The sequence below is a fragment of the Malus sylvestris genome, chromosome 4 (assembly GCF_916048215.2).
Source record: "Malus sylvestris chromosome 4, drMalSylv7.2, whole genome shotgun sequence".
Taxonomy (NCBI): Eukaryota; Viridiplantae; Streptophyta; class Magnoliopsida; order Rosales; family Rosaceae; genus Malus; species Malus sylvestris.
Genome location: NC_062263.1, coordinates 22,267,466 through 22,293,056, shown reverse-complemented (window position 1 = coordinate 22,293,056; position 25,591 = coordinate 22,267,466). Strand labels below are relative to the sequence as shown.

The following is a 25,591-nucleotide window of genomic DNA, read 5'->3' as shown; positions in this document are numbered from 1 at the left end:
TTCACGGTCGGATTTACGTTGTTCCAAGACCTCCGGTTTTGTGCATCAACATTTGGCGCTGTCTGTGGGAATCAACACAGAAAGTTATATTGGTTCTCTCTCAATTTTTCACCTCCGTCGTGAATCAGCAAAATCTGCAAAAATCCAAAAAAACCCAAAGCTTTCCCAGAAAAACCCCACGGTTCTCCATTTTCATATGCCTAACAACAACAAAAACAACCTTTCTCTCTTTCTCTCTAGAAGCTCACAAAAGTGAGAAGCAGCTGAGAAACTGCAACTGGTTCACGCCTTCCTCGCTTTTCCTCTTCCTCAACCTCATGATCGGCATCATAGTCCTCAGCTCCCGCTATGAGACCCACAAAACCTGAGCACCAACAATTGCAGCATCAAGAAGATTAACAGCCCTCACCGCCACCCGGACCATCGCAACCGTCGAAGCCCGCAAAGACTCATCATCATCCCCGCCCCACGATCATTCTCCCGCAGCGCACCTCTTTTGAATCAATCTTCAACTCTACCGATGGAGGGAATACCGGGCCCGATATGGGCCTGGGGTTCAACCCTGGACCCATGACTCTAGTCTCCCTCTTCCGATAGATCCTCAAGCGCGGTCTCATATAACAAATCCCAATCCTGAGTCATAACATCTGCCCAGACCCAGTATTTATGGCAAGAAGGTCATAGTCCGGACTGGGGGCAATGCACTTGACACCGCCATCCACACCTCCGACGACTTGGGTAGCATTATCATCCACAGAATGCAACAGCAGAAGCTCATTGCCAATTCCCACCAAAATTGCCTTTTTCTCCATGAGGTAACTAAATGAAGTGATGAAGTCCTTGGGATCCAATTCGATTTGATTAACTTGCGCCGATATCAAGGTTTTGCTCCACGCCCTTTCATTCTGGATGGACGAGAGGTGAGTAGAGTAAATGTTGTTGGAGGAATACAATAATCAGTGTGGACATAGCCCAAACATTAGGGTGAACCACGATACATCTTGTGTTATTTACATTTCTGCAGATTCACGGTCGGATTTACGTTGTTCCAAGACCTCCGGTTTTGTGCATCAACATTTGGCGCTGTCTGTGGGAATCAACACAGAAAGTTATATCGGTTCTCTCTCAATTTTTCACCTCCGTCGTGAATCAGCAAAATCTGCAAAATCTGTAAAAATCCAAAAAAACCCAAAGCTTTCCCAGAAAAACCCCACGGTTCTCCATTTTCATATGCCTAACAACAACAAAAACAACCTTTCTCTCTTTCTCTCTAGAAGCTCACAAAAGTGAGAAGCAGCTGAGAAACTGCAACTGGTTCACGCCTTCCTCGCTTTTCCTCTTCCTCAACCTCATGATCGGCATCATAGTCCTCAGCTCCCGCTATGAGACCCACAAAACCTGAGCACCAACAATTGCAGCATCAAGAAGATTAACAGCCCTCACCGCCACCCGGACCATCGCAACCGTCGAAGCCCGCAAAGACTCATTATCATCCCCGCCCCACGATCACTCTCCCGCAGCGCACCTCTTTTGAATCAATCTTCAACTCTACCGATGGAGGGAATACCGGGCCCGATATGGGCCTGGGGTTCAACCCTGGACCCATGACTCTAGTCTCCCTCTTCCGATAGATCCTCAAGCGCGGTCTCATATAACAAATCCCAATCCTGAGTCATAACATCTGCCCAGACCCAGTATTTATGGCAAGAAGGTCATAGTCCGGACTGGGGGCAATGCACTTGACACCGCCATCCACACCTCCGACGACTTGGGTAGCATTATCATCCACAGAATGCAACAGCAGAAGCTCATTGCCAATTCCCACCAAAATTGCCTTTTTCTCCATGAGGTAACTAAATGAAGTGATGAATTCCTTGGGATCCAATTCGATTTGATTAACTTGCGCCGATATCAAGGTTTTGCTCCACGCCCTTTCATTCTGGATGGACGAGAGGTGAGTAGAGTAAATGTTGTTGGAGGAATACAATAATCAGTGTGGACGTAGCCCAAACATTAGGGTGAACCACGATACATCTTGTGTTATTTACATTTCTGCAGATTCACGGTCGGATTTACGTTGTTCCAAGACCTCCGGTTTTGTGCATCAACATTTGGCGCTGTCTGTGGGAATCAACACAGAAAGTTATATCGGTTCTCTCTCAATTTTTCACCTCCGTCGTGAATCAGCAAAATCTGCAAAATCTGCAAAAATCCAAAAAAACCCAAAGCTTTCCCAGAAAAACCCCACGGTTCTCCATTTTCATATGCCTAACAACAACAAAAACAACCTTTCTCTCTTTCTCTCTAGAAGCTCACAAGAGTGAGAAGCAGCTGAGAAACTGCAACTGGTTCACGCCTTCCTCGCTTTTCCTCTTCCTCAACCTCATGATCGGCATCATAGTCCTCAGCTCCCGCTATGAGACCCACAAAACCTGAGCACCAACAATTGCAGCATCAAGAAGATTAACAGCCCTCACCGCCACCCGGACCATCGCAACCGTCGAAGCCCGCAAAGACTCATCATCATCCCCGCCCCACGATCACTCTCCCGCAGCGCACCTCTTTTGAATCAATCTTCAACTCTACCGATGGAGGGAATACCGGGCCCGATATGGGCCTGGGGTTCAACCTTGGACCCATGACTCTAGTCTCCCTCTTCCGATAGATCCTCAAGCGCGGTCTCATATAACAAATCCCAATCCTGAGTCATAACATCTGCCCAGACCCAGTATTTATGGCAAGAAGGTCATAGTCCGGACTAGGGGCAATGCACTTGACACCGCCATCCACACCTCCGACGACTTGGGTAGCATTATCATCCACAGAATGCAACAGCAGAAGCTCATTGCCAATTCCCACCAAAATTGCCTTTTTCTCCATGAGGTAACTAAATGAAGTGATGAAGTCCTTGGGATCCAATTCGATTTGATTAACTTGCGCCGATATCAAGGTTTTGCTCCACGCCCTTTCATTCTGGATGGACGAGAGGTGAGTAGAGTAAATGTTGTTGGAGGAAGCGAAGAACAAGCGATTCTGCTCGATGTTGAATGCGGAGAAGAGTATGAGCTCATTCTCGGATTGTAAGTGGCGATTCAGAGAGACCTCTGAGTAGAGCTTCAGATTATTCATTTTTTCCCAAACTTCTTTGGGCTCCTTACAACAAAAGCACCAATTTTGGGATCTGGATCTTGCTCATATGGCCTCCAGCAATCGGTTCGGGTTGATCGGGGGGGTGGAGCAGGGTTGACGTCGCCATATTCTAGCTCTACGTTGGCGCAGCAGCCAGAGTCCGGGATCATTAGGTCGAGGCCACCGCATATGGGGTTGGAGATATTGGGTGTGAAAGATTATGAAGATTATATAAGGTCTTTGTGTAGTGAAATCACTCATAAGGCTTTGTTTGTTGATGCTGTTGGTACCCTTGTTGTTCCTTCCCAGCCAATGGCTCATATAATAGATATTGATTATTTACGAAAACGGAGGGGGAAAGTCTACTGCGATACTTGCCGCGCTAGGTACGAGACCAAAGTCATCACCTACATTGCCGGTGCCAAGGTTAGACTGGAATGCAGAGACAAAAGCGGCATGGCACTCATGTACACCAAAGAAGGGACAATCGACTCAGTAGGTTGCTATAAGATCCCGATCGTAGAGGACCATTTGGACCCGTTCTGTGATGCAAATACAAGCTGCTACTGTTTTAGTTTCTCTCTGCAAAGAGAATGAACTAAGGGTGAAAATCTGTTTCGGGATCAAGCTGGTGAGGTTGGTGCTGAAGAGCGTGAGCTTGGTGATGGTCAACAGTGAAGAGAAGAGAACTGAGAGATTGGGATTTGACTGGGTAGGACCTCAAGTGGGTAGGGGACAAACTGCAAAGAATGTATTAATGATTAATTAAGTGCACATGCATGACAGCAGCGCAGAGACAGAGAATGAGTGGGGAGATCAAGAAAAGCAAAAAGAGAAAAGTGAAAAAACAAAAGCAGAAAAGAAAAGAGAAAGCAAAAGTAAGGAATAAACACCCCACCAGAATGATGTGGTTTACTTTCCTTATTTTTGAATGATGTAATTTATTTTTTGTATCTTTCGGAGATATCTATATAAACCCCATCAGAGGGTAAAAAAAAAAGGGCAAAGCCCAAAGTAAATGGGCTGGAATGTTGTGTGGAGGACGAACGCCCATAAGCCCAAAATAGCACCAACCAGGTGATCAAAAGTACGTCCAGTACTCCAAAATTATTCGACAACATGCCGCTATTACTACCAACCAGGTGATCAACAGTACGCCCAGTACTTCAAATTATACATGAGCATTACTCATGTCAATCATACATAAACATTCATGAGCATCACTCATTCAATCATACATAAACATTCATGAGCATCACTCATGTCAACATTCATGAACATCACTCATGTCAACATCCATGAGCATTACTCATGTCAATCAACATAAACATTCATGAGAATCACTCATGTCAATCAGCTTCAAAAGCTTCATTTACAAAAGCTCTAGCTTCAAAAACTTCATTTACAGAGTTCTAGTTTCAAAAGCTTCATTTAACAAAAGCTCTAGCTTCAAAAGCTTCATTTATAGAGCTCCAGCTTCAAAAGCTTCATTTACAAAAGTTCTAGCTTCAAAAGCTTCATTTACAGAGCTCTAGCTTCAAAAAGCTTCATTTACAAAAGCTCTAGCTTCAAAAGCTTCATTTACAGAGCTCTAGCTTCAAAGCTTCACTTGCAAAGCTTCACCTACAAAGCTTCAATGCAGGGTATACAAATACCGCCTCCGAACAAACCGCCACTTCGGCCCATACATGGATTCAATTTGAAGTCTTCAGCCAACAGACTCTATTAACTGAAGACTTGGGGGACTACACTATACACCATATATTGGGCCTCAACTGGGCCTCATAAAAAAATACGAACTCTAGCCCATTTTTTATGTATTGAGGAGTGAACCCTTATTTTATAAAAGGGACTCCCTCACCATCATTATAGAGCATCAACTCTAACCCATATTTATGTATTGAGGAGCGAGCCCTTAGTCTATAAAAAGGACTCCCTCACCTTCAAACGCCAGAAGCCGAGCCAACTAAGGCAACATAAGCCACAAGCAGAGCAGCCTCGCAACATGTGCTACTTCTAGTTGAGCATCATTTCAGATTGGGCACCGCCTCATATCGAATATTAGTTCTAGATGACATCTAGTTACTTCGGCCCACACATGGACTAAATTTCAAGTCTCCAGCCAAAAGACTCTCTTGACTGAAGACTTGGGGGACTACTGTTTATACGATACTTAAGGCCTCCGTATTTAGATCTCGTATAAATACTCGGGGGACTTAAACGTAATTATGTAATAAAGGAAGGGGTAAATATGTAATAAGTGAGGAGCCCTTATTCTATAAAAGGACCCCTCACCCTCACAATTGGGGAGGCCTGACATCCCCTCTCATATTCAGAGAAGCTCATCCTCACAGAAGGAAGCTCTCTCTCCCTCTCTCCCCCTTCAACATCTCAGAGAAATACAATAATCAGTGTGGACGTAGCCCAAACATTGGGGTGAACCACGATACATCTTGTGTTATTTACATTTCTGCAGTTCACGGTTGGATTTACGTTGTTCCAAGACCTCCGGTTTTGTGCATCAACAAATTTGAAAACAAATTTAAAACGAATTGGAATACAATTTGCATCCGGAAGAATTTTGGATTAGAATCTGAAGCCTTTAATTCTAATATAATCTGTTAGAAACTTTAAAAATATCATCCATGCATATATTACCAAGTGGTATCGTCTTAGTGGCATCGTATTCACTTATAAGACCTCTCACTAAAAACAATACTACTAAGAGTGATATCTACATTAAGGGGAAGGGGGGTGAGCTTAGCCTCATAATGTGCTAGCAATAATGTGGTTCAAACTTGCATTTGGCGAGAATCCATGCATACAATTTGAATATGGTCTAATGGTATCGTCTTCACTTATAAATGAGAGGTCTTAGGTTTGATTCTCGCTAAATGTGAGTTTGAACCACATAGCTAGCACATTGTGAGGTTAAGCTCAACCCTCTTTCCCCTTAATGTAGATATCATTTGTTAAAAAAAAAAAATCAATTAAAGGGGCTAGCTAAATCTAGTCTCTCTTTCCCATTTATAAGTTCTCATATTCCTTCCTTCTCCAATTTCTTTTGACTAAGTAAACAAATACCATATGCAATCGGAAATTGTGGTCATTTAGGTACCGTTTGGTACGTGGGACGGGACGGAACGGAGTGGGACAAGGCATTTCGTCCCACGTTTGGTGCGCCTAAAAAGGGTGAAACGCGCTGTTCCATGGGACGAAATTTGGATGAATTTTCGTTTCGCCTCACCTCCTGGAACCTCGTTCCACATCCGTGGAACACAAAATTATAACCTCTCTATCTCTTTCTTCTTCCTCCTTGTTTCCATCCGAGGGCATCTTTGCTCCCTCTCCGTTCCGTCCCGTCCCGTCTACATACCAAACGATACCTTATTGCATAGGAATCAAACTTACAATGAGGTACTGGATTTCAGCCCACAAAAATCAGCCCTAAATATCGGGCTGAGGTGCTGGAATCCAGGCCAAAATTTTGGGCTCTGAACCTCGGACGGGCTCCTTCACCTTCCTCTCCCTTAAAAAAAATAAAAATAAAAATAAAAATAAAAATAAAAATAAAAAAAATTATAAGTTTAATATATTGAATTCAAGAACTCTCATAGGACTCAAATTTTATGGTGGCTGTAGGAGTTTGATTCAAAGAAAATCATAATCAAACTAAATTTTTCAACACTGTGGAAGGCTTAGTGATAAAGTGTAGTGTCATTATTTTCCATTTGTAAGTGAGATGTCTTAGGTTCGATTCTCATAGATAGCGAGTTCGACCATTTTTTAAGTTATCACTAAAAGATCATTCCTGCAAAATTTCACTGATATCAAAAGATACTTAGTGTTTAGTTATCTAATTGTGACTAGACATATAGACGAACACAGTGTTGTTGATAAATTATGAAATGTTCACATTAATTGAAGGGCTAAACGATTTTCAATTAAGTGAGTTTTTTTTGCAACGATGATCTATGAATAAAGAGACATAAAAAGGGAATGATTTGAATCATGATATTACTTTTCAGAGTGAATCCAAATAAGTAGTTAACATCGTATTAGTAAGTAGTTAACGACTGAGCCCTCCTATATTCTTTTCAAAACTCTCATCAAAAGCATTCGCATTACCGGCTTATAGCAAAGTCTAGCTAGGCCCAGTTGCGTGGTGAAATCGTGCCTTAATACAAATTATTAAGAGCCCATGAATATAATTTGTCTTTAAACCGACACTTAAAATATGCTATTTTTCCAATGTCCGACAATTGAATCCTAACAGTGACTCCCAACCGGCCAGCTAGAACCTTTGAATCCTGAGCCTCGGCAGCATCCGAATCCATCAACTTCATCAGTTCCCCACACAACTCCCTTACGTCTTTAACCAGTCGGCGGTCGCATCATCGTCCATCGTTATCATCCTCTGAAACCGTAGAGTCATGAGCTGCATGTTATGTCATCACCAACCATGCACGTGATATCCAACAAAATGCAAAGTTCAATATTAGAGCAGCTTAAATCTATTATTTTGTTATCCGTACGTTCATATGCACACATCTATTAAGATAACTAAAAGATAATCTCAGCAGCCGCTACAAGACACTTTGGGGGGACAAACTGTTAAATTCAAAGAACAATGAAGTATGGTTTGCACCTTCGTGCTTCATCACCTCTTTGTACAAGGTGGACTCTTAGACCAACTTGATGTGCGATTTAGGGGTATTCAATCAAAACTATAATGTTTACAAGTATATAAAAATTTAGGTGTATTTTATCAAGATTCTTAGCCCTGGTTTGGTAGTGAGGTGATTCTGAAAAAAATGGCTATCAGAAAAAGCTGGGAGCTTTTTTTTGTTTGGTAAACATTCAGCTTCAATTTTTTTTCACAGTTTTTGGTGAAAAAAGCTAAAAACACAAAGCTGCAAAACCCAGCTTTGAAAAATCATTTTTTTTTCACATCTGTTTTACATAAAAGTTTATCAAACACTATAATACTGCTTTTTTTTTTCAAAAGCACTTTTACAAAAAAGTTTACCAAACGCTATGCTGCTTTATTTCACAGTTGTTTATTCTCACAGCACAGCAGAAGCAGTTTTTTTTTTTTTTTTCAAAGCACAACAATACCAAACTAGCCCTTAGAGAGTCTATGACTACCACCATCATGTTTCGTCCCACTAGTATAAGATCATGTGTAGAAAGTTTATACACATGATTTTGTATTAATGGGTCGAGACACTACAGTTGCGGTGAACTAATTCTATGAAAGTTTATCTCTTATAAAAGTCTATGTATATTCTGTTAGGATCTAATTTTAAAGAATTTTAAAAAGTATTTTCATTGTGTACGTTGGGCCTTATCAAAGTTCTGCCTCTTTCTCTAAAATATTAAAAGAATGGGTAAATTACATAGTAGCCCCTCATGTTTGAGGGTAAATTACAACCACATACAACAACTTTAAAACATTTCACTTTCATACATCAAGTACCATTTTATTTCAAAATAACACCTCCGTTAGATTTTCCATCTATTAGTCTGTTAAATGTTGACGTGGCTGCCACATTTGTGCCATGTGGCAAATTTTTTTTTTTAAACCTGAATCTTCTCAAAAAAAAAAAAAAAAAAAAACTAACTCATCTTCCCCCGTTGCTCTGTTCCCACTTTCTTCTTCGTATTCACTCTCCTCTGCGCTCTCTCTCTCTCTTTCTCTCTTCTTCCTCTCCAATCCTTCTCCTTCTTCCTCTCATCCTTCTTGCTCATCTTTCATTTCCCAAAACGCCCATCTCTCTCCCCAAAATTCCCTCAAAGTTTGCCTAGCAGACCTCCCCAGATCCCTCAACTATGGCCTCCTCGAAAAGTATTAGGCTTCCAGCCCAGATTCCCGCCTTCAAATGGACACCGACCACCAAATCCCTGATGTGGCGGCTGCTATTGAAGCTGGAATTGATGCCCGATGTGGACCCCGCGGTGAGGCAAGCGAAGAGAAAGGTGAGTCGTCGGATCGTGGGGTTGCAGAAGATCGTGGACCTTCACCTTGGAGTCGATCTCGTCAGATCATGTCACCTTTGAGGAGGAGCATGATGGCAGGTGATGAAGAGGTGGGGGATGATCTCGGCAGATCTAAAATGGGGAAAGTCGAATCTGAATCGGAGAAAAGTGGGGGAGAATGAGATCTGGGCATTTGTTTGGATGAGATTGGGTGGGTTTTTGGATGGGAAGGGAGGTGAAGAGAGTGGAGGAGAGAGAGGTGGGTTGGGGTGGGATGGGGTGTTTGGGTTGCAGGGAAGGGGGAGGGCTCGGGGAAGAAGATGGGTGGGGAAGGGTTGCGGGGAAGGTGGGGTGTGGATCCTGAGTTTTTCAATTATTTTTTTTTTTTTACAAGATTCAGGTTTTAAAAAAAAATTTTAATTATTTTTTTACCACGTGGCACACATTTGGCAGCCACGTCAGCATTTAACAGACTAATGGATGGAAAATCTAACGGAGGTGTTATTTTGAAATAAAATGGTACTTGATGTATGAAAGTAAAATGTTTTAAAGATGTTGTATGGGGTTGTAATTTACCCTCAAACCTGAGGGCTACTGTGGAGCCAAAAATATTCACAAGGCGACATGTGGATTTTTGACAAAAGAAGACAAAACTACCCTTGGGGCATACCGGGATTCCTACGCGCAAGCAGTGGGCAATTATCCCTCAACCAAGTCAAAAGTGCCCAAAATAGGTATCAACTTAAAACCTAATTTATTCATATATTTCCTATTTCATTATTTAGCTAATTAATTAGCTAAATACTACACTTATTCCATAATTCCTAAAACATTCCTTCTAAAATAATGATAAATAGCTAATTAATGGGTTAATTAGCTAATTATTCCCTTAATTAGCATTTAGACCTTTCACTTTACCCTAACTCCCACAAAAGGGCCGGCTATCCCCATTTCAAAACCTCATCCATCACCTTTTCTACCTTTTTCACCATTTCTTCCTTTTTATTAGCCAATAAATTCCATAACCACAAAAGCATTTCCTTTTATGTTTAATTAGCCAATTAATTGGCTAATTAAACCAAAACAAAACCTAAAACCCTACTAAGCGGCCGGCCATCCTTTCCTCTCCTATAAATTGGTTCCCATTTTCACCAAATACTAATTCCAACACTTTGGCAAAAATCTCAAAATTCTCTAAACACTCTTTCTCTCTAAATTCTAACTTTGGCATCGAAGGTTCTTCGGCCAAAGCCCCCCCATTCATCGTGGGTGCGTGAGGCTCTTGGCCTTAACCTAAGGTGTTAATTGTTTTGTAGGTGCAAAATTGTCTAAGATCAAGGAGGAAGAAATTTGCATCCACAAATTGGTGCTTTCATTGAGAGTTGAAATTCATACTCGTAGAAGACTCTCGCACAAAAAGAAATTTAGAAAATTCCACAAGTGAAAATTCTAATGTTTAAGAAATGGGATTGCGGAGATCCGTGAGGCTAAATGCGACAATAAGTGGAGCAGCACCACCACCACGAGTTTCCACCATGAGAACCACCACGGTGGCTACCTCGGTAGCCACCCGTGGCGAGGTCCATGGTGCCTTCACCACGGCTCGAGCCGTGCCATCCAAGGCCCACGACACCAAGGCCACGGCCCAAGTCGAGCCATCCAAGTTTGCACGGGCCCGGGCCCAAGCCTCGCATTCGCATGCATTACATACTAAGCAGCCTGCTCCCACCAAGCAACCTGCTCTCGCCAAGCAACCCACTCTCGTGACCCAGCCCGCTCCCGACGATCAGCCCACTCCCGTGGTCCAGCCTGCTTCTGTCGAGCAGCCCACTCCCGTGGCCCAGCCTGCTCCTGTCGAGCAGCCCACTCTTACGGCCCAACCTGCTCCTGCCGAGCAGCCTACTCTCGTGACCCAGCCAGCTCCCGACGAGCAGCCCACTCCCGTGGCCCAGCCTGCTCCCGTGGCTTTCCAAGCAGCCCAAGTCAGCCCAAGACTATCTCAACCATCCGAACCTACCATCGAGCTGGGGGCATTCTCACCATATTTTTTCACGGATTTGACATTTCCCAACTCAAATCTCGCGCCCGGAGTCTACCACCCTTCCACTGCCCAAGGAGGCGCATTCCTTCCAAGCTCTTCCAATCTAAATGGCGAACAACACTTGTCTCGACAAGTCATAGAGTTGATGAGCGCCCTTGCACAACAGACAACCTTGGTGAATCAACTTTTGCAACGCATCAGAATCCAACGTGCCCTGGACGAGGTATCCCGAAGTAGGATAAGGGCAGACATACCTTTCCAGCAGTGTCCCGGTAAGCAGCCACGAGCTGAACGTTTGGGCAGTGTACATTCCTGTCTTAGCGCGCGGAGGAGCATGCACTCTCGACTAGGCCCACGGATGAGCATACATTCACGGTTAGGGTCATACTCCGATAGTCAACATGAGCAACCTTCCGGACAAAGTGTTCATTCGAGGCTAAGCCCACAATGAGCATTATCTACCTCACATCAGAGTAGGCAGCACGACAGACAGATAGAAGCAGTCACTCAATCCAGCTCAAGTTCAACCAGCAGCCTGCGAAGAACTCGCTCGCCTGCTAGGAACGCACCACATGCACTGCATCCGTGGCATAGACGAGCCAAACACATGGAAGAGCAGCCTAGACCAGCAAGTCATGGCTGGGGGCAGCCGAGAGCTCCGTTACCCCAACAAAGGTAAATTCAGGAAGAAGTAGAGAGACTCTTGACCAAGCGATTGCATGATTTCCAACGCAACGAGGTCACTGACGAGGCACTACGACGGAGCATGACCAACATAAGCAGGTCACCCTTCACGGATGAGATCGAGCAGGCAGAGCCTTCACACGAGTTCAGCATGCCACATTTCACATCTTTCAAAGAGGATGAAGACCCGGAGAGACACTTAAAGCGCTACCGAAGCGCAATGATCCTTTATCGAAACAACGATTATCTCATGTGCAAGATATTCGCCACCACTCTACAAGGTAAGGCGCAAGATTGGTTCTACACCCTGCCGCCACAATCCATTCGGAATTTCTACGAACTTTCTTTGGTTTTCACCAAAGAATATTCATCCTATCGCTCGATCAAAAAGAAGTCTGACCATTTGTTCGACGTCAAGAAAAACCTAAAGGAGTCGCTTCGCGACTATGTGAGGAGGTTCAAAGTAGAGAAGGCAAAAATAGTCGGATACAACGACTCGATAGCTAGAGCAGCCTTCCAAAAAGAACTTCCAGCAGACCACCCGCTATTCAGAAAATTGATCATGAAAGAAGATCTAACTCTGGCAGACTTTTTTGCTTTGGCAGAGAAGCATGCACTTTGGGATGAGGCTCGCCAATGCACATTCAAGGACTTGAGGAAGTACCCGACATCATCTCCCTAGAAGCAGCGGATGACTTATTCGCATGTTTGACGGTATCTAAAGTAGCAATAAGCTCTACCATCATGCGAGAAGAGCTGAGGGCCCGACTACCTGTATTCTACAGTTCAAAAGCTCTCATCGATGCTATTAAAAATTCAAAAGCTAACTTTGGCGATAATTGTTGTAACCCAAAAGCTTAAGTTTTACCTTCAAACGCAAACAGTCATCATCGTGACGCACTATTCCGCCGAATCCAAACCGGCGACAATAAAGGCATAGACCCTGGCAGATGCAAAGTTTTATGACTAACGCAACAACTCGGCCCAACGATGCCCCGAAGGCAGCCAAGCACACTTTAGCCACACCTGCTCCCTCAGTGGAGATTTCTGGCGTTTGCATGTCGACGGCGCATCCAACTACGAAGGCTCGTGAGCAGCCGTGGTTCTTGCCACCCCAGACATTTCAATGCTCAAGCAGGCGATCACTCTAAGCTTCAAAGCATCTAACAACGAAGCAGAGTACGAAGCCTTACTAGCAGACTTTCGAATGATAAAAGACTTGGTGGTGAAAAAGCTTTCAATTCATTCCGAAGTCCTAGCTAATCACCAGCCAGACTACTAGGGGCAAAGGCATGATGATCGTAGCAACTGACTACTTCATCAATAAGAAAAGAAAATGGCCAGATGAACTCCAATGATGTTTATGGGCATATCGCACAACCAAAAGACGAGCAACCGAAAGGAGATAGCCACAAGCTTAGATCTGGCAGAAGAAAGGCACGAACAGACTATCACTCACATCGTAGCCTACCAGCATCAGCTCCTCTCCAGCTACAACAAAAGGGCCAAGATCCGACAGTTCCAGCCTGGAGAACTGGTCATAAGAAAAACCTTCATCACTGTCAGTAGAAAAGGCTCCAAAAATATGGATCCCATATGGGAAAGTCCATACAAGATCAGCAGAGTAGGTGGCAAGAACAATTACACCCTCGCAACCATAAAACGACAAAAAGATCGAAAAACAGTGGAACACCTACAATCTGAGGAAGTACCATGTGTGACCTCTCGCTACATCAAGGCCCGAAGACTCAAGCAGCTCGACGGGTACTACCTCACCAGCCGAGGATTATCCAGTTGTTATGCAGTTCTTACCTTACATCTAAGTTCTTGTTCGTTTAACTCGTTTTTCAATGAGGAATTCAGAAGTAATCACGACTTGGCTTGGCTGCATGCTTACAACAACTGATCATTCATGTACTTCAAAAAAAGACCGCGCCCTTAGGGACTTACCGCAGGAATTGCGCCCCCCAAGGGACCAACCATGCTCTCCAGTGCGAGAGGGTAAACTAATTGCTCTCCAACGCGAGAGGGTAAACCAATTCCCCGACACCCACATGGGTCAGCTCTCTAAGAACGAGAGGATAAACTCTACACTCCGAATATCCAGACGTGGATGAGCCGGGCTGCCCTAGTATAACTAGATGCACGATGGCTTGCGTCGGGATTCCTAGAAGTAGCCACAATGGTCTTTTTCAAGGCTTAGCTAATTGAAGGATTTTGGGTCTCTTGGCCTAATCCGTGGGGAACCGGGCCCTAGAGACGGAGAGGGCACATTACGCAGTACATCCAATGGACGGCTGCCTTGGAATCCTAAAGCTGTTACCGAGTGCACTAAGGTAGCCTACGGATTCCGGAAGACTGCCTACGGCTTGCCTTCGAGCAGTAAAGCCGCACAAGCTAACACGCATATACGAAGTTTTATCCACTGCCGACATGCTAGGTAGTCGATAAGCTTCACATCTGCCAAGCGTGGAACAGCCTACACCAAGTCCTAAAGTGTTGTGATACTTACTACGCAACCTACAGAATTGGAGAAACTCAAGGTTAACAGCCTAGTGGTTACGCGGACTTGTCTACTTCTGTAAGTAAGGCATCCGGCTGCCAACCCAATGGCTAACAACTTTGCAAAGTTCTATACCAACACCTACGGCTGCATAGGCTACGCGAGCTTGTCTGCTTATAAAAAAGTAGCATGCTTGCCACTAGTCTATCAAGTCTAAAGGTTAGGGCATGAACAAAAGAAGCAAAAATGAAGAAAAGCTAAGGAAAACATGTTTATAAACAACTAGCAAAGGCCGAAGAAGTTCAAGCAAAACAAGAGCTACAAGGAAAAACAAAGAAAATCTTAAAGGCTACCTAGATGACTACACTTTAGCAACCTGGACATCCCACGACTATTCGGTCACCACACCTTCAGCAGCCACAAAGCTCTTAGCAGCGGCATCACCCCCGACTGCTCCAGCCTGGGCACCAACTTCTCCAACTACTTCACCAATACCAACATGGACGCACTGCAGCTCATCCACTTCTTTCTTCAAACTTTCGTTGATCTTCAGTACACCTTGAAGTTCCAACACTTGGGGTTCAAGCCTATTGACGATTCTTTTGAAGTGGATCACTTGATTATAAGCAGCAATCAACTTTTCATCATTTGCATAAGCAGCGAAAGAAGTCTTTGGTTTTTTCTCAACCGGCATCTCTTGAGTAGGCAGGGAAGATCATTTTTTCCACCTTCACTTGCAGTAAGATCCACAACAGTGATTGGACGAGCCAATGCATTCGCCTTGATCCTATTCACCTCTTATTTTGGGAGCAGCCCACGTTTCTCCTGACGAAGAGAGTTAAAGTAGCCAACGCCATTCGTGGTACCCAGCAGGGGAGTTCAACCCAACATTCCAGCAGCTCATGAGGCCCACAACCTCTTCATTTCTCTCAATCACCTACCTAGCTCTCGTCATGTCCAAAAGCCCAAAAAGACATGAGCCATGTGACTCGCCTAGCACTGCGCCACAGCGCCCGTGGCCCCAACCATACAAGCTGCCCTTGGTTCTAGCCAAGTCGAGCAGCTTAAAGCAGTGGTCCCTGTCGCAATACCTCATCGGCCCATGCCGAGCCGACTCTTGGCCCATGCCAGCCGACGTGCCGCACCACCTCGACGGCTGCCCCGAGGTAGCACCATCCAAGAAGAAGACAAGGAAAATTAATTTTTTCTTACTTCAGTGCGGCACGAAAAAGACGAAGAAAACAACGAAAGACGGTCATTTGCATGGGCAAGATGTAGAAAATGGCTAGATGAGGGGGAACAAATATCCTTTAAGCTATCTCTCTCTTGTAGGGTAGAATAAATCGCTCTCCAAAGTTGATTTAATAACCCACTTAAGGTGGACTTAAATAGGCTTTGAGAGAAATTTATTTCCCTTTCCTAGAATGATCTAATTTCCTATTAAAGAGAGAATCTACATCAAAATAGGAAGCAGTCCTAAGTTTCCTAAAGCAAGAAGATCTCTACACCTGCTACCATTTTCTGCGAGCAGCCCAACAGGTGTGGGGGCATTTGTGGAGCCAAAAATGTTCACAAGGCGACATGTGGATTTTTGACAAAAGAAGACAAAACTACCCTTGGGGCATACTGGGATTCCTACGCACAAGCAGCGGTCAATTATCCCTCAACCAAGTCAAAAGTGCCCAGAATAGGTATCAACTTAAAACCTAATTTATTCATATATTTCCTATTTCATAATTTAGCTAATCAATTAGCTAAATACTACACTTATTCCATAATTCCTAAAACATTCCTTCTAAAATAATGATAAATAGCTAATTAATGGGTTAATTAGCTAATTATTCCCTTAATTAGCATTTAGACCTTTCACTTTACCCTAACTCCCACAAAAGGGCTGGCTGTCCTCATTTCAAAACCTCATCCATCACCTTTTCTACCTTTTTCACCATTTCTTCCTTTTTATTAGCCAATAAATTCCATAACCACAAAAGCATTTCCTTTTATGTTTAATTAGCCAATTAATTGGCTAATTAAACCAAAACAAAACCTAAAACCCTACTAAGTGGCCGGCCATCCTTTCCTCTCCTATAAATTGGTTCCCATTTTCACCAAACACTAATTCCAACACTTTGGCAAAAATCCCAAAATTCTCTAAACACTCTTTCTCTCTAAATTCTAACTTTGGCATCGAAGGTTCTTCGACCAAAGCCCCCCCCATTCATCGTGGGTGCGTGAGGCTCTTGGCCTTAATCTAAGGTGTTAATTGTTTTGTAGGTGCAAAATTGTCCAAGATCAAGGAGGAAGAAATTTGCATCCACAGCTACTATGTAATTTACCCTAAAAGAATCCACTCAATTTTTCATGGAGCCTAGGAAGTCCATTAAAATTTCATCAAATCCTATAAATTTATAACTTCATTAAAATCTTTTAAAAATCTCAATCGAATCTACCTAACTTTGATATATCTATTACAAAATATAATCTAATTATGAAATATTCTCTTGTTACACAAAAATAGTCTCATTATTGGAGTTGGCAGTGTTCTCAGAAATTCCACAAGTGAAAGGTGCTTGGATTGTAGGTTTTTGTGCCAACCTTGATCGAGATGAGATTTTTTATGCTAAAATATCAGGTGCATTTATTGGTTTGCAATTTGCGTGAAATAAAGGTTTTGAAAAGATTTTGGTTGAATTTGATTCAGCCTTCAAATTAATACTTGAAATCGCCTAAGACCATCTCCAACCCTTGGAGTAAAACCTAAAATTTTTAACCCAGAAACAGCTTTTTTGCTTCATCCGGTCTGACCTAAAATTTTAGCCCCAAATTATTAAAGAATGAATATCACCCGTTAGATTTAAAGGAAATGGAAATATATGCCGATAGAAATAAAGGAGATGAGATTGCATATGGGTGGCTGACAACCCCATCAGGTTGGGCCCCACTTCCCCTCAAAGTGTCCCATTTTCCTTGCTTTTTGGCATGTTGCCATGCTTTTAGCACGTTTACTAGTGCGCTTTTTCTTTTTCTTTTTTTCACAGCGCATCTACGCACACAGTGGACGAGGATATTTAGCCCAGGCCGGTTTCTTGGCCAGTATTTGAGTTCTACCACTTAACCCAATTTTAGAACAAGGGTTGGAATGACATGGAAGTGGGGAATAGAAAGGAAATTTTAGAACTTACTCCAAGGATTGGAGTTAGTCTAAGAAAAGCACAATAAATACTTGAAATCTTGAAGGTTTGGTTAGACAATTAGAATAATATTTTTCACAATCTCTACCATCCACGTGAGGAAGCAAATGAAGGGTTGGTGCATTACACATGAGCATGACCTTACATGGTCGATGGCTCACATTATAATAATATTCTGTATTTATTCGTCGACCTTCGAAGTCCAAATCGATTGCTTTCAACGTCTTTGTTGTTGGTGTTGCATAATTTTCTTCTATAAATTGTGGGTAAGTGAATGCAACACCAGGGTCAGTGGTCACCACCTAAACCTAAATTTTTGGTTTGAATTATGATCAACTTGTTTGAGTGGAAGACGTATGTGTGTCGTCTAAGTTTTTGGGTCTTTTGGCATTATAACATGAGAGACTCAATACGATGAATTTGTGTTGAGCATTGTCATTGAAATAATGTTTGTGATTAATCAACTTGTTTCCTGTTTTATTTGGAATTGCAATTATGATTTTACTCATTAGCGCTTTTTGTGAAGGAATAACGTCAAAAATTGCCAAATACAATTGTTTTGTATGACATGGGAGCTATTTTCCTTTGCAATATCAAAATGACAAGATCGCAGTAAGAAATTGTTTCGTATGGCATGAGATTATCGGACAAAATTAAAAAGTAAATACTCAATAGGTTGTTAAACGATCTTCAAGTTGATTGATTCTTGTCACAGAAAATATGTAAACGACGACAAATAAAAGAAACATTTTTTAACATGTGTAGCTTGAACAGTCGCTAATCATAACATGGTGAACAAGTGAATCCAAGCATTGTTCAATAAATTAATGTGGCACTCCCATGTGTAATTATATGAGTTACACGCAGTGTTTAAAAAATGGGTATCGATGGAAATATCGATATGCAAATTTATTAAAATATCAATGGATATATCAATATTGATATTTGTTACCTTCGATGGAAATGATGAAAATTTGCTCAAAAATGTGGAAATTTAAAATGAAACTTTAGAGAATATCATATGGCAATTTGTCAATATTTAACCTATATGTTGAAAAATATCAACGAAATGTGTCAATTTTAGCTGAAATTTAACTATTTTTCCTATGTGGGGTGAAGTTACTTCACTCTCCCTTTCTATATCTTTTACTAACTTTTTTAATACCTCTACATAAAAATTCGCATCAAAAAAATTCCGGTTACAACTAACTTGGGACTTCCTAAGAAATGTGGCATCTCCTATGCATGACATATGATATCTGAGTTTCACATTGTGGAGAGTAGAGTAGCTAGAAGCCACCATGTGTTTTGGTTGCCACTTACCACCACCAAAAGCAGAGCAGTACATGTTGCCACGTATGGTTTTATCGACGTGGACGACGCCATCGGGTGACACGTCACCCTTAATTTCCCTTGACGAAATTTCCGTTCTGGGACCGAGTCCAAGTGCCATTCTGCATTCTCTTTCTCAATTCCCACCAACCCCCCAAACCAAACCAAAACAAAACAATCTTCTCCTTCACCTTAAATTTCTCTATTTTTCATTTCTTTAAAATCCCAAAATCTTTAATATAAAACTACGTAGCTACAAAATGTTAGATAATCCCACTTGATCATTTCTCTTACTTAAACAGCATTCAAAGTCAGTCTGTGTTTGAAATATTGTATATCAATATGCACTGTTTTATTTAATCTCTCTCTCTCCTCTCTGTCTCTCTCTCATGGCGGCTGCAACTCCCATTAAATCTCAGCTTCATTCCGACCCCTCTTCTCGATTGTTGAAAACCCAATCGAGTTTGACCAGCACAAAGAAAACCCAGCTGGGATTTGAGCCCAAAAAATGGGATCAGCTGGTTATTGGGTTTGGAAAAAACAGAGGAGGATGGAGGAGAAGAACGGAGGAGGTTCAGAGGGGGCGCCGACGGTGGGTGGCGGTGACTTGTACGGCGGAGGGGATAGAGAGAGGAATGCTGATGGGGAAAAACAGAGGAGGAGGAGAAGGAGGAGGAGGAGCGAGAGAGGTAGCGGCTGAGGAAATAGTGAGTGTGCCGGAGAGATTCAAGGTGGCGGCGTTGGTGGCGTGCGTGATGTGTTTGTGCAATGCCGATAGGGTCGTCATGTCGGTGGCCATCGTCCCTCTTGCTGCTAAAAATGGCTGGTCCAGTTCTTTCCTTGGCGTAGTTCAGGTCCGTTACTCTCAACTTCAAACTTTAAACCCGTCCTCTGCTTTCTTTGAGCGCAAAAACCAAGGGCGTGTTTGGGAATGTCAGTAGAGCCAAAAGCACTTTTCGATAATAAAATAGACTTATGTCAGAGCTTGTTTGCGACCGCATATGTAAGGAGCACTACTAACTTGACGCAGAAACGCTTTTGATCATTCGAAGTACTTTTAGCTGTTTTAAAGCTTTAGTTCTTCTCCCTTCTAGTCAATTCATCTTTTTGTTTGTTTGTTTGTTTTTGTTAAAAATTTGACATTTTGTTTGGAACATCGAAAATAACGGCGATGATAGGATTACCAAAAGGTCCATAGCATCGAAACTAGCGGGCACACAGTTTGGTTAGTGTTTGGAATGTGTTTTTGGGAGTGTAGGTATAAATTTTCTTTGCGTGTTGTGCCTCTATGCGCAAATAACTTAACAAGATTTAAAATGACTGCAAGCGCTTGTTAAGCGTTTATGGATGAGTACCGTTGTAACATTTACTGAAGAGTATTATTATCAATCGTGCATCATTGTTGTCATATGTTCATAAAAATGAGTTGATAAGAGATGCCTCTAATGGAAAGGAATTGGATCTCATCTGAATTCACTTTGTGGGGATTTTAAGAATTCTCACATCTTAGTCATTCATCTTGTATCGTACGGTCAGAAATCATTTGACTTTTTTATCTAAAATTAAATACAAATAGTATCTGATGAAAATTGACCGTACGATGTACGATAAACGGTTATGATGTGGGGATCCCTAAGATCCCCACAAAGTGAATATGAAGAGAATCCTCCTCCTAATGGAAAGATGTAAAGTTTTCATCTTTGCACCTATTTTTAACATTTTTTTGGAGGCAGGGCATGCCAAATAAAGAGTTCAAAGTAAATGAGATCTCAAGTTTATATTGTTTTAAAATGTTTTTAAAATGACTGCAAGCACTTTTGGTGAAAGTGTTTTGAGTTCTAAAAGCACTTGAAGTGCTTCTTGTAGGAAGTTTTCCTGCAAGAAGCACTATGTGCTATTTCAGGATTCACTTTGTACTTCTTGCATGATTCACTAGCATTTTTACTAAAGATTGGTTTTTATAGCATACTCTCATCAAAAGTTTTTTCAATCATTTTAAAAATAATTTCCAGCGAGCATGTAGTTTTTGTATCTCAAATTTGTTTCTCACATCATCAATCGTTTGTCACTTCTTGGAGAGATTTTTCAGTATGATCGGAAAACGTGGTGGTACATCATGTGTTTATATACAAATGGTGGGATATGTATGTTAAAACGTTAATAATTTTAAAAATAAAATTTATCACCACTTATATAGAAACGCATGATGTATCGCTCTGTTTCGATTACAATGAAAAATTTCTCCACTTCTTGGGTTGTTGTGGAAAAAAGCTAGCCCCTTATTCGTACCCGCATCAGATTACACTGCTGAAATATCTCACCCAAGCTCATCTCAAGTTGGTTCAATTGTGTAAGTACAAATAGGGATTGGATGGGGCTCTCAAGTAAAAGTTCTAATTTTTGGATTTTATTGCTAGAAAAACTTCGTCCACAAATGTTTGATTTTAGATAAGTTTTTGTACTTATTTGCAAACTCGGAGGGCAATGGATCCCCGTTTACACTCAAGTTCAAATCTCCCTACTTGTGAACTAGAATAGTTAAGAATGTATATTGAAAAAATTATTTTTATCGGTTGGTAAGTGTGGTAAACAAAATAATCCTCCATTACACTGCTCTTTCTAATGAGTTGTAGGGGAAATAGACATAAAAGAAAAATTAAAACTAGAAATTAAAAACGGAAAGGTTACAAAATGGGCAATTTGTTTTTATTGTTTGACTTTTTTTTTTCCTTCTCATTGTTGACAATTTAGAATTTCGAACGATTCATTTTGCAGTCATCCTTTCTATGGGGATACATATTCTCATCAGTGATTGGAGGTGCCTTGGTAGACAGATACGGAGGAAAGAGAGTGATGGCATGGGGTGTGGCCATGTGGTCTTTGGCAACTCTCCTCACTCCATGGGCTGCCAACCATTCCACCACCAGCCTCTTGGCCGTTCGCGCTTTCTTTGGACTCTCTGAAGGTGTAGCCCTCCCGTCCATGAGCACCCTCTTATCAAGGTAATATAATGTCTCCCTAATCCTTTCTCATAATTACTCATTATACCTCTAACTGTAGTTACAATAATGCTTGGGTCACCTAATTTGTTGCCAAATGATGTATCAGTGTACTTGGTTTAGGTAACTTGCAGAGCAAGTAAATCTATAGCAGAATTTAGAGAGTTCTTGTAAACAAACTATCAGATGCGTTCAACTTACAATACTTCAAAATTTTAGCTGAAGTCAATCCTCATGTCGCTTGTAATATGAGCAGGTGGTTTCCGAGCCATGAAAGAGCAAGTGCAGTTGGAATCTCTATGGCTGGATTTCACCTCGGCAATGTTGTTGGCTTACTACTAACTCCAGTTATGTTGTCAACAATGGGACTTTCCGGTCCCTTTATTCTCTTCTCCTCCATTGGACTGCTTTGGCTGACAATATGGGCATACACAGTCACAAATGATCCAAGTGAGAGTCGTTACATCAGCAACTCGGAGATCCGATTGATCCAAGCTGGTAAATCTGATTCTCCAAAAAAAGGTGGAAAGCTCCCATCTATGCGGCTCCTGTTTTCAAAATTTCCAACTTGGGCCATTATTTGTGCCAACATAACTAATAATTGGGTGAGTTTTTCTAATAGCTTTTACTGTGGATTCATCCTTTCTTTTCCGCTGCGCAATTGATTCTTAATCATGGTCTACCTTACAGGGGTACTTTGTTCTGCTCTCATGGATGCCGGTTTATTTTAAGACGGTAGGTTCATTTTTCCTAGATCTTTGTTTACGTTAACACCATTAATAGCGTAAAAATTGATTGATTGCAAATAAATTTATCATGTTACTGGTTTAGTATTTGTGTGCACATACGTGTTCACGTTGAATTACCAATAGTGGTTTGTGGCAGTGTGCTCTAGGAAATGACGATTTCTATTTTTCTATTGTTATAGGTATTTGGTGTAAACTTGAAGCAAGCTGCATGGTTTAGTGCTGTTCCATGGGGATCAATGGCAATTTCCAGTTACATTGCTGGTGCAGCATCGGATTCATTAATCAAGGCTGGCTACTCGTTGACTACAGTTCGAAAGATCATGCAGGTAGCCCTTGAATTGCCGTCTGTCTTTAAAAGAACTTTATACGATTCAATCAAATCAAATTAAAATTCAGCTGCACTTATCCGAACATTGTAGTATATTTTTGTAACAAATCACTATTGTATATTTGTGCATAACAGTCTATTGGTTTCATCGGGCCTGGAGTGTCATTGCTTGGCCTAAACTATGCCAAAACACCCGAAGCTGCAGCGGTACTCCTCACAGCAGCCTTGTGTTTGAGCTCTTTCAGTCAAGCCGGCTTTCTCCTTAATATCCAAGTAAGTTCCACCCATATAAGCATATGACAGAACTGTCAAACTAAACTGATGCAGCAGATAGTTAATTACCAAAATAATCCAATCATAGCCAATAGATGTTGGACATTTTACTTCCGATCTGATCTTAGCTTCTGCGGTTTCATTTCATCAGGATATAGCGCCACAATCCGCTGGATTTCTCCATGGTACGTTCTTTCCCATTAGCCCGCCAGAAACGGAATGTTTATATTATGTTTTCTCATCTCTTAAATTGGTTGCTGACTACAATGATTCAATGACATTCTGTGTCAACAGGGATTACAAATTCAGCCGGGACAGTGGCGGCGATAATCAGCACGATAGGAACTGGCTATTTTGTACAATGGTTAGGATCGTTTCAGGCATTCCTAACGGTCACTGCAGGGCTATATTTCGCGACGACAATCTTTTGGAACCTATTTGCTACTGGAGAGCGCGTCTTCTAGACCAAAATTTCCATCAGTTTGCGCAAGTAAATCATTAGCTTACGTTTGTTGGTAAATGTCCGATGTTTATGTTAGGCTAGGAAACAGATGAACATAAAATATTCACTTGGCAGTTCAAAATTTAGGGTCATTTGATCATGTAGAGTTCAGCTTTTGATTATGCAAAATGTTTGTCTGAAGTGCTTCTGTATTGCATTTGTTATTTTCCATTGCTCTTAAGTTGTATATTTGTAGGGTAGTGTTATCCACACATTCATTTTTACTTTTCATATATTTTTTTCAATTTTCGGTCGTTGGAATGATGAATTGAAGAAGATGAATAAAAAAAAATTAACAAAGATATTGAAAGGTAAAAAAAGGTATGTGGACAACACTACCTTATTTTTAATTCATTTGTAGGTGGAAATATATCATTATTTTATTAATTCTCAATGTGAAATATTTTTTTTTCGTTAAAATTCTCGATGAGAAAATGAATATTAACGAATTGTTAGTTCACCAATAAAAAAAACTATATTGAGCCACGATTTATATGAACCACTACAGATATATATCCTCATCACATTTATATGAATCCAGCCGTCCTGGCCAATAATTTTGCAATAATTTTGCAAGAATTTTATTTACTCATAACGTTTATTTTTCTATTTTATAATTTTTTTTAATCCTTAATTTTCTTTGTTGAGTCCAATGGATTCCAAGCATATGCTACGGATGGGCCAATAGAAAAAGAGCAGCATTTCACAGTCAGATGAATGTGACATTCTGACTGACATGGTGCTTGTGATCAATAAAAAATTATTAATTTAGTAAATATTAGAAAATTGATAAATTATTAGTTTTTAATTCATCAGGGGAATTGTTATTAGTACTCAAAAAATCTCATTCAGCATTCTAAACTTTTTATAATTAGGAAGAAAAATAAACTTATGAGGAGTATAAAATGATATTTTTGAAGCGCTAATAACAGTTCTTTTTTATCAAATGAATTAATAACTTATTAATTTATCAAGAAATTCCATACTTTCTTATATGTTGTATATTGTATTAGTTTATCGTTTTACGAACTAACAATTGTATGTATTTGATTAATCAAGTAAATTCATGGATCTACTTAGTTTCTTTTATAAACATTTAACCAAGCAAAAATTATAGTTAAATAAACAAATGTCATTGTAAATGGGAACTATTAATTTATATATTACATAGGATCTATATATAAAAAAATTATAATGTATTATCTTATAAATTTAACGAATTATTAATTTAACATGTTATCTCGAGTTGGAACCAGCCAAAAGTATTGTTATTAATTTATCAGATATTCAATTATCGAAGTTCTACTTTATCTTCTATTTGAATTATCCGTGTATGTATGTATGTATGTATATGACTATATGAATTCTTCCAACCAGGAGACTAAATTTGAGATCCTTTTTAGTTTCCTCATTAATTGGCAATCTCACCTTTAAAGGCAAAATTTGTATCTTTCGATCAAGATAAATATTTCACGTCCTATAAAAATTTGTTTGTTGAAGACTTTTCGGCCAACAATAGTTATAAAATGCCTATTCCAAAGCATTTTCATCTACGAATCCAACTCTGTTGGTCACTTGGTAGTGACCAAAGATTTGTGATCACAGGCCCTTGAATTGATCTTAAAGGTTTTGATTTAAACATCAAAAGCACATCCATTAAATCTCAACCTTTTATATCAAATCGATGGTTAAGGTGGCCAAGCATATCTCTTTATCAGTTGGTAGAGAACATTTTTGTTTCATCTCTTATTAATGGTTAAGGTGACTAAGCATATCAGCATCAATGAAACGAAGATGATTTCCACGGTATCCTTCTTTTTAACATTGTGGTGTCATGATCTAATACGACAATATCACGTGTAAATTTCTCTCCATATTGCA

The 25,591-nt window shown here is 40.9% G+C and overlaps 1 protein-coding gene across 1 annotated transcript; it reads left to right on the top strand.

Annotated features, from left to right (window-relative positions):
- The first annotated feature begins 19,036 nt into the window (after nucleotides 1–19,036).
- LOC126619843 (probable anion transporter 3, chloroplastic) lies at nucleotides 19,037–23,941 on the top strand. Its single transcript, XM_050288258.1, has 8 exons — nucleotides 19,037–19,713; nucleotides 21,635–21,861; nucleotides 22,115–22,463; nucleotides 22,549–22,593; nucleotides 22,787–22,933; nucleotides 23,071–23,208; nucleotides 23,360–23,393; nucleotides 23,503–23,941. Exons 1-8 carry the CDS (start codon nucleotides 19,249–19,251, stop codon nucleotides 23,670–23,672), a joined length of 1,575 nt encoding a protein of 524 aa, XP_050144215.1. The 5' UTR covers nucleotides 19,037–19,248; the 3' UTR covers nucleotides 23,673–23,941.
- Nucleotides 23,942–25,591: the final 1,650 nt, after the last annotated feature.